Here is a 13,694-nt window from a genome sequence, read left to right as displayed (position 1 = left end):
CCACAGTGTCGAAGCATGTAAGCTGTAATACAGGGTTCACCGAAAGCTCGATATCAGTAATCGCTTTGGCGCAAAGTCAAATACTTGTTGCTCGTGGATGAAAGCAAAACGAGAATAAGATCAAAGCGGATTTAACCGTTGGCGCATCACTGGTTTCATTTCAATTATGAATCTCGTTTCGAGAATCCTGAGAATACTTTCATAACAGTCGGTCAAGTATATATAGTGGGCAGAAATTTTAGTAATTAAACACTCTATTCCATATTCACTTACACGCAATTAAACTTCAAACTTCTCAGCTTCGTTAAAACTACAGAGCAACTTTCCGAATATCCGCAGCTAGCTCCCACGCTAACTCTCTTCTTCGAATACTTTGAGTACGAAGTATAACAGTAATTTCATAGGCAGTGCATATTTTAAAACATAAATACGAGACCACGGCAGACACAAGAGAGTCCGATATACAGGATTTATTAAATTATTACAGCTATTATTATATGAGAATACACAATTTTTACATGTACATTATAATATATTACGTATCTCGCTATTTACTCTCTTCTTCCATTTCTCTTTTATACACACTCTTAATTAATATGTTCGTTTCTCTCGCAATACTTTGTTCTGATACAAAAATGAATGATTCGGTCGCTTTATACGACACATTTTTCCTTTCTTTTATATTTGTTTTCTCTCGTTTATAGAACCTTCGAGAATAAATTAAACCGCTCGAAACGGAATTTACACGTAATAGCACTGCTTGTGACCCATTTGCAACTCTCATCCAGAGATGGGCAGAATTCTTACCTGAATAACAATCTGGAATAACGAATAAAAGAATTTTAATTTAAAATAAAATTACACTGCTTGCGAGGCAAAAAAGATAAATTAAATTTGTTAAGTTTCATTTATCGTAAAAAGTCTCTGAAAGACATTAAATTAATAGAAATTTCATCTATGACTCTAGAGAATAATAAAAATTAACAAATAGCTCGATACTGTTATTATTCCAATAAAATTCTGTTCATCTCTGCTCTCACGACCTAGTTCGCGTACACACACACACACACTTGGTTGCTGGACGAAACACCTTTCCCTCTCCTAACCGATATCGCTTCTAACTTTAACTAACTATTATGCCCTGCGTGGATCTACGCGCTCAGCGTACTCCATACATAATGTACAACCTATTACGAATACGCGTCTTTGCATCTTTACATAGTCCTGTCGGCGACATCGACGGTGTCCAACACGATTACACTCGAATCACGCTTACACGGAAAAGAAGCGAATCTCGAGGATGGCAGAATCGTATCGCTCGATCCAAGAACGATTGAAAGCGTAATGGGCTTGTTTCTCGTTACAACGAATTAGCACGATCGATCGACACTGGACACTCGTTTCAAACGATCGTTGTAAACAGCACCCCCATTATTGACTCGTGAAAAGCAACGCGTACTCTTTGTGCAGTCAGGATAACCCTCCTCTAACTCCAAGCTTGTACTCGTCTAAAGTCCTCCGAATTCTCAACTATCGTCAGAATCTCGGTTGTCGTACAAAAAATATCCGCTCGAATATAAAATATACTCTCACGCGTATTGTACATGCCGTTCCTTCGTCTTTGCTTCCTTGCATTGCGCCTGTAAGCTTAGGGTCGCAATCTTGAAAGGGTGGTTAAGCTTTGAATAAAAAATTTCTTATAATTCAATTTGTAAACAGGGAGTAAGTGGATCTAGATAAAAATTAATAGAGAGTTACAAGTCTCCGAATGTAGTTTGACGTGGTAGTCTTTGTTTCTGTTACGAATGCTTTTTGTTCCTGACGATTTTTTACCCCAAGCTTACGGACGTTGACGTACTTCGACCTACAGGTAGTTTAAACATTAAATGGAGATTCGCAGTTAACTCTGGGGGCTGGTTCGGTCAGTAACTTCTAGAGAACACTATGTTCGTTGGCGCGGAACACGCGCGCTTCCTCCTCCCAATCTCCCAGAAGCTTCTTCGCTTACGAAACATCGAAGAGAGAGATGCTGGCTTTGGTATAATCGGTAGTCTCTCCTAAATAACACTCTGTAAATGCTAAATCGATAAAAAATACTATTCTTCCTTGCCTCCTGTATATACATGCGCAACGTTAAAACGTCAGGAGCACGATCGGCGTTGCCCTGGCTAATCTCGGTGGGTCAAAGTTGAAGAGAATGACAAGTCTACCATTCATTTGGTCTGTTCAATTGACTTTTCGTTCGTTACAACAGAAAACGTGGCCGCAAGGCTCCCGAACGAATCTGAGCGAACCGTTCTTCGTTTCGAAAGTGGATGTCCTTAAAAATAACTCCTTGTCAGGCTAAGTCTCTTCAGTTTTGAGCCAACATAGTCGTTCCCCTCGAGACGCACAATCGCGTTAATTGTAAGTTAAACTCGTCGGCACGCACAGGTTGCATTGATCTCGCTGTCGTTCGCAACGCCCTTGAAAAATTGTCATGATCTCGACGAAGTAACGATTAATTGACAGCGGACACCTTAACGTTTGAATCGTGCTAATACAACAAGTATAGTGTTTCCAAGTTGCAGATCAGTGGCTCGATGATGATTTTGAGTTCGATTTCAGTCTAGCACAAAGAGGAGAGCTTTCAATGGAATATAAATTGCAAAATAAAAATGTCCAAAATCACCTTCCACTCTTTCGGCCATTTGAGCCATCGAGTCAGTTTGATCTGCTACTCGAAGCTTAATTTAATATTCCACGTGTGTTTCTAAAGGCGTTCACATCGAAACACGTACGTCTGGAATGACTCACTCCCCTCGATTAAATTCTTCCTCGATTCGTTTCGTACCGCCTCTCGGCAAGAGAATCACTGTTACATCGACGAACACTGAACGCAAATCGTAAACGATCCAGGGAAACTCATGCGGAATTGACGCTTCGCTTAAAAAACAGGTGATTCAGTTTGACAACAGTCTTCGTGGATCGCGAAACGGAACCTGATCGACATTCTCGTCCGCGTCATTCGAAATCCCCCGAAAAAAGAATGTCCAATGGTAATCCAGGTAATAAGGATGGCACCATAAATGTTTCGTTCGGTACAAAAGCGTGATACATAAAAAAGGAATACGAAATCGTACGATTAGTAGCGTCGCAAGAAACCCAATGCTTTCTCGAACTTGGTATAAACGTGTAAAAGCTAAAACCGTTGGAATATTATCTTAATTCCGTTTTATAACGTTGCTTAATTTATCGTTAAGCAAGTGATGCAGGGCTTACGTACATCTATACATATATATAAATATATATGTATATGTGTGTGTATATGTCCACGTATATATGTATATATGTATATATAACGTTTAAGTAGGATTCGTTGAATTTGTTGCGATGTTTTCGCCTTAAAGAAATCCGACCTGTGTTTGTCGTTCGATATTAGGTAATACAAAAAAACATCCTTAAAACGTGAACTTCGATCATGTAAGACGCCAAATACAAAGATATATCTACGGTCAATGTAACGCATTCTATCGATAATTGTTCGCCATGATCATTGTTGTCTGGCACGACTATTTTTTAGACTTCTGGTTCGCTTGAAGCGTGAACACTGGTCGAAAGATCAAAGATTGCGATCGTGTCGTTCAGACGATGTTTCCAAACGGAAAGTTTGAGATCCCTTGGGATTTCGGCAGCCTCTTCATGGTTCATAGGGGTAGGTTTGATAGAGGTCTCTGCGTGCGAGCTGTTTCTTATAGAAAATGATTTCAACTGATTATCAGCATAAAAATTGACTTTACCAAGGTCATTGATACCACAGAGTGTGACACAGTATAGATTCAGACCTCTGTTGATGTACTAATGGCTATGCTGATGTTACAGTCTACGATCTGGGTCTTGATACGGTGATATGTTGGTGTACATTTCTCAAATACTTCCTGACATATTGTACTATGATTCTCAGTGATCATATAGCATAGATTTTGAGAGACGACCCTATAACATGACGTCATCATCCCTGATTCTGTATGCAACTTTGATAGACCCCCAATTAATATATCTGATACAACCAACTGATATGGCAGCAAGACGTTGAAACCATATTTCACGCTCAGAAGCCTCTACCAGATCTGCCAAGAAGGAAGGTCGTTTACAAAAATGTATTAACAACAATTACTGCATTGCAACACCATCGAACGCAGTGCAGGGAGGTAGAGTCCCACGGGATCAGTTTATGGTTCCTATCAATTGAGTTATAATTACAGCTGCTTTCTTCCTAAGTCTGATATTCGAAAAGGCTGCAGCTTGACCAGTCTGACGTGGCGTCCTCTGTCGCCAACGATTCCAACGTTTGAAATAACATAGAAATGTAACATAAATGCACTGAATCCCATTAAATAATTTTAGTTTGCTCGACCACTGTTCTATTATTCAACTATCCAGACAAATTCTTTATCCCTGAGTTTGTCCGAGTCTACTTCTTTAAGACGATGAAACAAAACGAAACGTACAACGCGTACCTTCTCCCGTGCGTTGACCAGAGTGTCAAAGTAAGCTAGATCATAATTCTACAGAAACAAAAATAAATAGTCCACGTGTCTGATTCGACAAAGGCGACCGTCCTCTCTTCCCCGAGTGCTCAGTAAACACCTACAACAAGTCTGCGACCGATAGGAGTAAATTTTGCGCGAATCAACGTGTAACACTGGCTGCATTACATTATATACTGGCCATGTAATTAAAGTTACAGAAACATCTGTCCGTTTACAGTCCCTTCCAGAGACTTTAGTTTCGATGTCGAATAGTCTTCGACGTGATTCCCAAGAAGTCCGTTCATCGTCACTCGTAATCGATAGAGCTATAATAAATACGTCATTGGCTAAGGTTCTTTTTTGGATATTCTCCTTCAACGGGTGTTGTTCAGTCTTTGATGCCTCGTTACTTGTCACGAATAAAATGCGTCAAAGCGTAAACGCTCCGTCATGACGAGCAACGTTTCCCCAACGACGAGCGCTCGTTCGCTGATTTTTCTTTGCATCTCTCTCAGAGAACACGTTACGTTTTCTTTTTGTGCAGCGATTAGTACCATTCTGAGGGTATATTTTGGAAACGAGTTCCTTAGCAATTAATTCTTCGTTACCTGGTGGCTCTAGCGAGCTTTTGCTCTGCATTTTACGATCCTCGATCGTTTTGGCTCTGGTACTCTGTCTCGCGAGGCAACTTCCATCGAACGTTTTATGAAATTAGCTTCGTCGGCGTTGCAGCGTTTCGGAACATTGGACGTTTTGCTGTTTCGTACAAGTGAATGGTGCCGGAACGACTTGGTCAGGCCTCTGTCTCGCCCTTCAGCCTCAGGCGGGCGAAGTCTTCGAAGATTATGTCGTCGTCGCCGTAAGCCTCTCTGTAATTAGACAAAAGTCACGGAAATTTAAACGTAGAAGCCGCTGATAATGGTGCAACATCGAAACTTTAGCTGTGTTTCACGTGGAAGAATGAATTACGTGTACCCAAGCGCAACTGTGAGTCAATTATAACAAGCTGATTACGAGGACAGTTAGCAAACGTCGCGAGAAGAAATAGTTTGAAAGTTGAGTAGAGAACAAGGACATCGGCTCAAAGTAACAAAAATTACCTAACTGACTCGGGATACGAGCATCCTTCGATCAGACCTTGACAAATTCGAGTTCGATTTGTAGAATCTTTATGACGTGGACCTATATTGCAGAGAGAAAGATCAGTCCTCGTGAAAGGAGGATTCGAGGATCGTACTGGGTCAGACATTTCAGGCAAGCTTCTCTCATTATACATCTCACTCTATAAACTTAAATTAAAGTTAACGCTCCTGAGCTGGAGGATGAAATGAACTATGCATGTACCCTTGTACGCTTCTACTACTCTAAATAACAATCCTTGTACTATCAACTTATTCACGGGGCCTCATGCCCCTTAAACCAGGACTGATCTTTCTTTCGTCTAGCAATACAGAGACCTCAAAGCAGTGTGTTAATTGATAATTAACGAAGACTAGGCTACGCGTCTAACACCAGATCACCATCGCCAAAGGATAAGTCATGCTTTCGAGAAAACGTTTCCCAAGCGTTTCCTAATAATATGTATTAGAGCCGCTGAATAAGGGACACATTGTCAGCAATATAGTACGTCAGCGATGAATGATTTCGTAGAAGCGATCGACACGTTCTTGGGCGACGAGAATAGCACGACAGCGGTACTTAAATATTAACCACGTACGTGTCCAATTGGATGAGGTTCGTGTCGAGCGGTATTTCACCGCTGTCTGCTTTTTGCGTCGGGCTCGGACGCGCGGTGGATGGCGTCGGTTCCTCCTCTTCCGGTTTTGGGTGCATCAGGATGAACGGCAGCTCCGCGACTAATTCACTGTAATCAATACGCGAGGCAAACTTTATAACCATCTTCCTGGTTTACATAAAACCTTTGTTTTATTAACACACACAGACTTCTATTTTTAATTACTGTTTCGAGAAAATAAAATTTAACCCTTTGCGCTCGAAAGGTGATACTCGATTACCACTAGGTTCGACGCAGAAAAAATAACAGAAAAAGGTCCTCGAGTGCAAAGGGTTAATATTGCTGCTGAGATAAAGTGATTGCGTACTGTATGTAAAAAAGTATCGAGTGAATTTTTTTTTTTTTTTTTACTTGTTAAAACAAATATTCCTTCGTTTCGACTTACCCTCCAAGCGCTCCAAGGCAGAGTTTCACTTTCACTTTGTACTGGACGATAATCCCGAGGTTCTCACGTTGCGAGGGATCCACCACACTGCGAAACAGTACAATTACCATCGCCGTTCGATTTCCATGTAATTTTCTAATTTCCAAGCTCGGCATGCACTTTTGTTAGCGCTACACAGTAATTCGTTACGATAACATATTTCAACGTCGGCGATGGGCAAAATTTTTCCTCGAATACAAATTTCCGGTGGAAAATTCCGATGAATTTCACGAAACGAAACGGAATTCCACGCCGAACGAACAAAAGCTATTAATAACGCTAACAATCGCGCGAAGGAACGAACGCAAAAATGAAATCCACAAACGGTATTCGAATACGTTGTCCATTGTTCGCGTAAAAAATGTTGCCCATCTGCTCAGCGTATGAGAAGCGCGCGAAAATCATAGGAATAGTAGCCAGAATGCGAAGATGAAAAGATTGAATCGAAAGCTGAGTTTGCAGATAGTAATCGAGGAAAAAGTGTTCGCAGCTTTATCCAGGTTGCAGGGGAAGGCTTCAAAAACGACCATACAAGCGGAATCATGCAGTTCCGAAGCAACAAGTACAAAGCGTCCATTCGAACAAGTATAGAAGCGGAGGGGTAGGATGATATCGATTCGGTCCAAGCTTCCACGCTTTGGAATTCGTACGATTCGATGTTCTCGCAAGTGACCGCTGTAGGCGAAGGAGGGGCGTCGAATAAATAACCAGAAAACAAGATTGAAATTTTCTAAAACGCGAACGCATCTCGAGTCCTTCTTCGACCACATCGTCTTGATGATTTTAGCAAACGCATCTTTCATTATTCAAACATAAATTCTACGACGCTCGATGATGATCAAAAATAACTCGATAAAACCAAAGAACACACACACACACACGTTTTGTTATCGTATTACTTTGCATACCAACCAAAGTAACGGAAAGGAAAATTAAGTTCTCTTATACGTTACAAGCGTTAAGATTGAAATATCGAAGCAGAATTTACAGAAGGAAGATATTGTCTGGGCGTTCGTTTGCAAGTCAAGCTGCGATTATTGACAATCCCCTCCTCCACAGTGGTCGAATGCAACTCGTCCGTTTTCACCATATCTCTCCACGGATCAACAGCGTTTAGGGTTCGTGGTAGGGCTGGGACTATTTCCGTATCTTCATATTGGATTTATCGATGCTAGAACTTTGAACGTTTGTCTGCTCAAACATTACGATTTCACTATTCGAGTACTGTCATATTATTATACGAATAGTACTCGAATAGCCCGGTATTGGAGTAGGATTCGAATAATATTCCAACGAGCAGTCCCAGTCCCAATTCGTAGCAGTGTCGACGAAGCAGAACCGACTCTTCGGCGTAACTCTACCATCAGTAACTCGAAAAGACTCTCGAAATCTAATCTTCGTATTTTCCAACGGCGGGAGACGCATATCCCGGTTCTCGACGCAGTGCAGAAGAAATCGTGTCCAAAAATACGCACTAGTGTTTCTATCAAGCAGCCAACGCGATGCCTAAAGTCTCGCTTTCCCGATGTATCACTAAACGTGCCAGTCCGCTAGACTCGTCAGCCATTTCTCCAAAAGAGTAATCGGAACAAGAATGCCAACAGAGCACGGTGGAACGCGCGCCATTTTTCACGACTCCTCCGGTCTCTTCTGTCACATCGTAGAATTATGGTCGTCGTTATCTCGCGCTGGCCGCGATTACTTGCATAATTGCGGGGTAATTAACGCCGCCAGCTACATCTTCGTTACGATATCGACGCCATCGATTGCTCTTTTTACAGCGGCGATGGGCATCCGTAACTCGAAGCCACGTAAAGTTCAATTTGTTTGCTCGTCGACAGGAAAACAAAGTTCGTAGCGTTGAGGCTGAACAGGGAAAGTGGGTATCTGGCTTCGTTCGCCAATTTTGCGATGTTCTGTTTGTTTGCAACGTGCAAAATTGCTTGAAAAGTTTGGCGTCAGGGGTGTACACCCCCCGAAAACGTGAATATTACATTCGCGACGCGGGGAATGGAAACGAACGGCCCCCTCGACGATCGCGGAAAATTGGAAAAAATTAAATTCGATACCACTTCAGGTGCTACTCTACTTGGTGCAATCTTTTTTTCCTCCGTGAAGTTCCGTAATAAAATTCCCATTTCGTTTACTCCCTGCAGAACGGAAACTGGTTCATTTTGTAGTAATAAAACGCGTGTCGATTTCAGTCGACGAATAAACTCGACGTATCATGTAACATGGAAGGTTGGAGTAATAAATGTTTGCAAGCCACGTTCATTATTCGCCAGATATGTTAGGATCTCATCAACGTCGGTGTCATCTTCCATACTGACGAAGTTAATCCCTGAGACGTTGGTTTATGTTTACGGAGTAATGGACATAGTTTACACGGAGAGCCAGGAAGACATTAACCCGCGAGCGTCAAAGGGAACCCTGATAAAGCGATGGTTGAAACACTCTTTACGTCTCAAGCACCGAAAGGCAAAAGACAAAAGGAATCGCGCGAGCTTTTTTACGATTGTTGTTCAGCGCGGTACAGTTTGAGCAGTTTGAGTAACTGCAGACCACTTTGCAGTGGAAAGGGACGCGGCTACAATGGGGACGAACTACAAAGATTGTCCCTCGACAAGGAAAACACTCGACTTGGTCCCCTCGAATCTTAACATACTTTTTTCAGAGTGCAACGCCGCTTCTCGACTCGATTCTAAAACATTGGTCTGATAACTCGGTAATTCGAACGATGTCAATTATTAAAACGGTTCAAGATTTTGAAGAAACGACCTGGAGTTTCCAGATCGCTGTAAATTCGTACTTCAGTCGTTATACCTTGTAATAATAATTTTCTGAGTTCTCAGATCCATGAACGTTTAGTATCGGCGATTTCGATATGTTGAAATAAACGACTCGAGCAGCGTTGAATATTTGGCAACAAGCTGGCATCAAAAAGCAGTCTGGCGTTCGACAGGCGGGTCGATAACGTCGAACTCAGCCAGAGCCACAGGTTCCTTTAGCGCACGTGACCGAAATTTCGGGCACACGCAGCTTCGCGAACAGAGAAATCGTGATTGCACGCGTGATCAACCGTGCTCGTATAAATAGCGAAAGAGAGAAGGAGAAGAGAGTGAGAAACAGAGGCACGTACACACAGTACCGATCGAAAGTTTGGGTACAACGTCTGCATAAACAATTTTGGTTATCATTAACGGGATCTTCGGAAGATAAATTAAACAGAGACGTCGCGGAGACGTTATCCGAATCGTAATAACATTTATCGAAGTTATTTCGGAGTGAACGGATTAAATCAGCGACGTTGCGCGCGCACAGTGTCCCTATGTATTATTTCAGTAAACAAAAACATTGATTTAAAAGGAGAGCTGAATTTAAATCAGGAGCAAAATAGTCGTTGGCGGCAGGTGTGGTTAGAATCCTTGTCTGGATGTGATCATTTTTACTGGGTACTGGTTGAAGGAATTATTAAGATTTTAATTAGATTTTATGTTGAAGAAAGGTGCAGTGTTTATTCGTTAAGAACTCGTTCCATCTCTTCGCCTCCAGGAAAAAACAACCCCATAATGAGTAAACATTCTATTTCGAAGTATAACTTGTACTTTCAAGTTTCTAAGTTCATCCACAAAAAAAAAAGTGAACAAAATTGCCCAGAGAGTTCTGCCCTATAAAGGCAGAATTTTTAAGAACCTTCGTCCCAAAAAACAGGTAAGTACCAGGAAGATATGCTAACAATCACATTTTCTATAGAGGTAGGTTCGATGGAGTTGTTGGTCGCGAGCACACGTGTACCCAAACTTTCGTTGCGGCGGGGTGTAAATATATCCAGGCGTGATTGTTGACTTCCATCGACAAGCAGCGGTTTTCCTTACAGGGTGCTGGACGCCAGATTGGTGTCCTCGTGTTTGAGCTGGCCGTCGAGGGCAAGCCCCCATTTATTTTTGTTGTTGGCGAGAAGCGGTGTCAGAGAGAACACTTTGCTCAGCGTGAAACCTTGCCCCACCGGGCACCCCTCCCTGGCAAACATGTAGCACAAGGGTGAAGGTAAACGTGCCACGGGCCTAATATCCGGATCTCGGAACTCCGGTTCATCCGGCTCATCCGATCACCGGGTCTAGGTACACATTGAAATTGGTTTCTGCGTCTTTCTCGTGGAAACCCTGACGTACGTATACTTTCATCGAAACGTCTGCGTTCAGAGGGGGTGACTTCATTGAAAGCGGACTGTACACTTTATTGACTTTACCTTCGAGATTCTCGATAATTCGCGATGGTTGGTAATCTCGAACGTTGCTTACCACCTCTGACATCATCGACGATGCGAACAAGAGGATACACCGATAGGTTTGACATCGTCGATAACGTCAGGTCAGTTGGGAAACGCGAACGCAGCTAGGAAATGTACAATATGATCGCACGAAGGGTAATTGACGTGAATGGAACGCGAGTTGCGACGCAAAACAAACTACAGGTAGACGATTAGTCAATAGGACATAAAGTAGTGGAAGGGTCTTCGATGACCTTCGTAGGATTTGGCTGCTAGATACCACGCAGTTATTTCTGATAGTTCGGTCGATTTAAGTACGCGTAAATAAATCTTTTGTTCAGGATTGTGGAATTATTCACTCGCTGTGTACACCGCTGGAGTCGTCAGGATCCTTTCGTATAGCGGAACGATTGAGGAAAATGTCTAATGAGCCTTTAATGAGCCGTGATTATTAAATGACGTAACGAATAAATTGACTAAAGAAGATTAACGTCAGTTGAAGCGATAATTGCCGTATTGGTCCGCATCGATCGAGCCGTTAGTGCACTGCAATTTTTCAAGGCCACCGTTTTCTCCGCGCGATCACGATGCGCAATAATTGCATTTGAAATTTAAATTCGGCCACGTTCGCCAGCCATACGAGCAAGCTGCCAACGTAAACTCTCCTAACGTTTTAGGCTGCGGACGCTGTCAAATTAAACCTCGGCAAATAACTCCTCAGTCGCGAATGTGTAATTTAAAAACAGCTATTACTTGTTTTATGTTTCCAATATTTGTTTTAAGATCGTCTCCGAGTTCTACGAATATTATATTTGAATTTATTATACTTGGAAATGTAGACATTGAGTTTACTTCGTATAGAAATATCTTCGTTCGGATATGAGTCTAAAAGAAAGAGTTGAAACGTAAAGTAAATAATAGCTTCTTTGCCTAAAGGCAATAAGTGTCCAATTGAAAGTTATCGATGGTTTAATTTGAAATCAATGTGGAGAACAGAGACTTGGGGGTAACTCGGTTCTTCGAACCCTCTCTACCTTAACATTCTCAGAAATTAAAACCTCAATATGAAAAACAATCTATTTAAATAAAAATAGTATTTCCTCTCTTATAGATCCGTCAATGAATTTCCCAAATCTTCCCCAGCAAACGTTATCCTTCAAATAATCCCTTGATGTTAATATGAATAATATTGATCCATCAACAATGTAACTCTAATGTTTGTCTTCGAAAGCGCAACAAATACTACTCCCCTCGAAAGGTGTCTGACAGAAAATTAAATTTGATTCAGCGCACAACGTGGTCGTAACCATAGAACCACCCCCAAATCTCCACGAATCTCATTCGAGATCTCCAGAATCTTGGCGACCAGAGATTCGAAGACTCGATTCGAATCTCGACGCAGAGACAGAGCGATGATTAAGCTACGTGACACGGACTGTGGCGATCGTAAATACACACCCACGCGCGTTTAATGCGTGTAATACACGGAACTTCAGCTTGTGCGTCACACTGCGTTACAGGCTACGGAATATACAGGTTCCAAGGGGCTATGGGCGAAGGATCAGGAGTGAAAGTAACAGGGATGTACCGAGAGCAGTTTTCGGCGATCAGCATATCAATCGTGGAAAGACACAGACGTGGAGATAATAGAAAAATAAAGTGAACAGGGTTGGTGGTGGATGGGGCGAGGGTCAGAAAGAGGGAACGTGACCTTTGTACAGGAAATAAAAAAGGTAGACCACCACCGATGGAGTTCCATATCCACGAAAGTCCCCAACAAAAAAACCATCAAGAAAAATACTGGCATTCCACGTTGGAACGGCGTTCCCATACAATATCGTACTTCGTTTCAGCGATGGTCGTTCGCGAAGACTGCAATCGGGCTTCCACGTGTCGCTAACCCCCCCGCTGTAAAGCGTAATTGAATCCTTTCTCCCGCACAAAACGGATCCATAAAGCGATACTGTTGTCCCCGTTGTTCCACGACGGACAAATAGCGAAATGCAACGATCCGACGATGGGTGTATTGTCTCGTTCGAATAGGCGATTACATGTCGCGCAAATATTGGCGCAGGTGTCGTTCGCTTTGTTTCGAGGTATCTAGGATGGAAGGTTAAGGAGTGGCAGAGCTTTAGAATTTCTAAAATCTTTATCGATTAACGGAAATCATCTTTGGAAGTTACACTGTAATGGAACTTTGCAACCAAACATTCAAATAAAATCGAGAAAGGAAGGAATGATGAATGTGAAAACCCATGAATACCAATACACCCCTCTTTGGACCAATGGCTATTCAAGGAACCATTCGTGTTCGAAACCACGTCGTTCTCCGATCTTTTAAAAACGAATCCTGGGGGAACCGCGATCATCCCCAGGATCGTTTGGCCCGTTTCCAGTCTTCGGTCTCCGAAACGTTTTGGCAAAGGATATATATATATATATAAAAGAAGACAAGAAGTACGTCGGTCAATGTTTGAGCACTCACATTGTGCTAGATGCGAGATTGGTGTCCTCGTGCTTAAGCTGACCATCTAGAGCAAGACCTCGCTTGTCTTTGTTGTCGGCAAGCGTCGGCCTTAGAGAAAAGACCTTGCTCAGGGTGAATCCTGGCGCTACCCCTATACTGCCAGTGCAATCATCTTATTTTCCGTTTCGTCATGTCACAATATCCTTTTCGGCATTTATCGCGCTCTA

The 13,694-nt window shown here is 42.3% G+C and overlaps 1 protein-coding gene across 6 annotated transcripts in view; it reads right to left on the bottom strand.

The window, feature by feature from the left end:
• Window positions 1-455: 455 nt before the first annotated feature.
• Window positions 456-13,694, bottom strand: part of LOC128886106 (beta-arrestin-2) — a 39,952-nt gene continuing 26,713 nt past the window's right edge. For 3 of the 6 annotated variants that reach the window (XM_054140682.1, XM_054140681.1, XM_054140683.1), the window contains 5 exons: window positions 13,486-13,623; window positions 10,606-10,749; window positions 6,692-6,778; window positions 6,229-6,375; window positions 456-5,380 (listed from right to left, as the gene is read on the bottom strand). In XM_054140682.1, the coding sequence (XP_053996657.1) occupies window positions 5,305-5,380; window positions 6,229-6,375; window positions 6,692-6,778; window positions 10,606-10,749; window positions 13,486-13,623 (592 nt within the window). In that variant the 3' untranslated portion in view covers window positions 456-5,304. The remainder of the gene's footprint in view (window positions 5,381-6,228; window positions 6,376-6,691; window positions 6,779-10,605; window positions 10,750-13,485; window positions 13,624-13,694) is intronic. The other 3 variants (XM_054140685.1, XM_054140684.1, XM_054140686.1) reach the window with 3 other exon arrangements.

Source organism: Hylaeus anthracinus, unplaced genomic scaffold, assembly GCF_026225885.1.
Source record: "Hylaeus anthracinus isolate JK02 unplaced genomic scaffold, UHH_iyHylAnth1.0_haploid 11982, whole genome shotgun sequence".
Lineage (NCBI taxonomy): Eukaryota > Metazoa > Arthropoda > Insecta > Hymenoptera > Colletidae > Hylaeus > Hylaeus anthracinus.
This window is presented reverse-complemented; position numbering and strand designations above follow the sequence as displayed.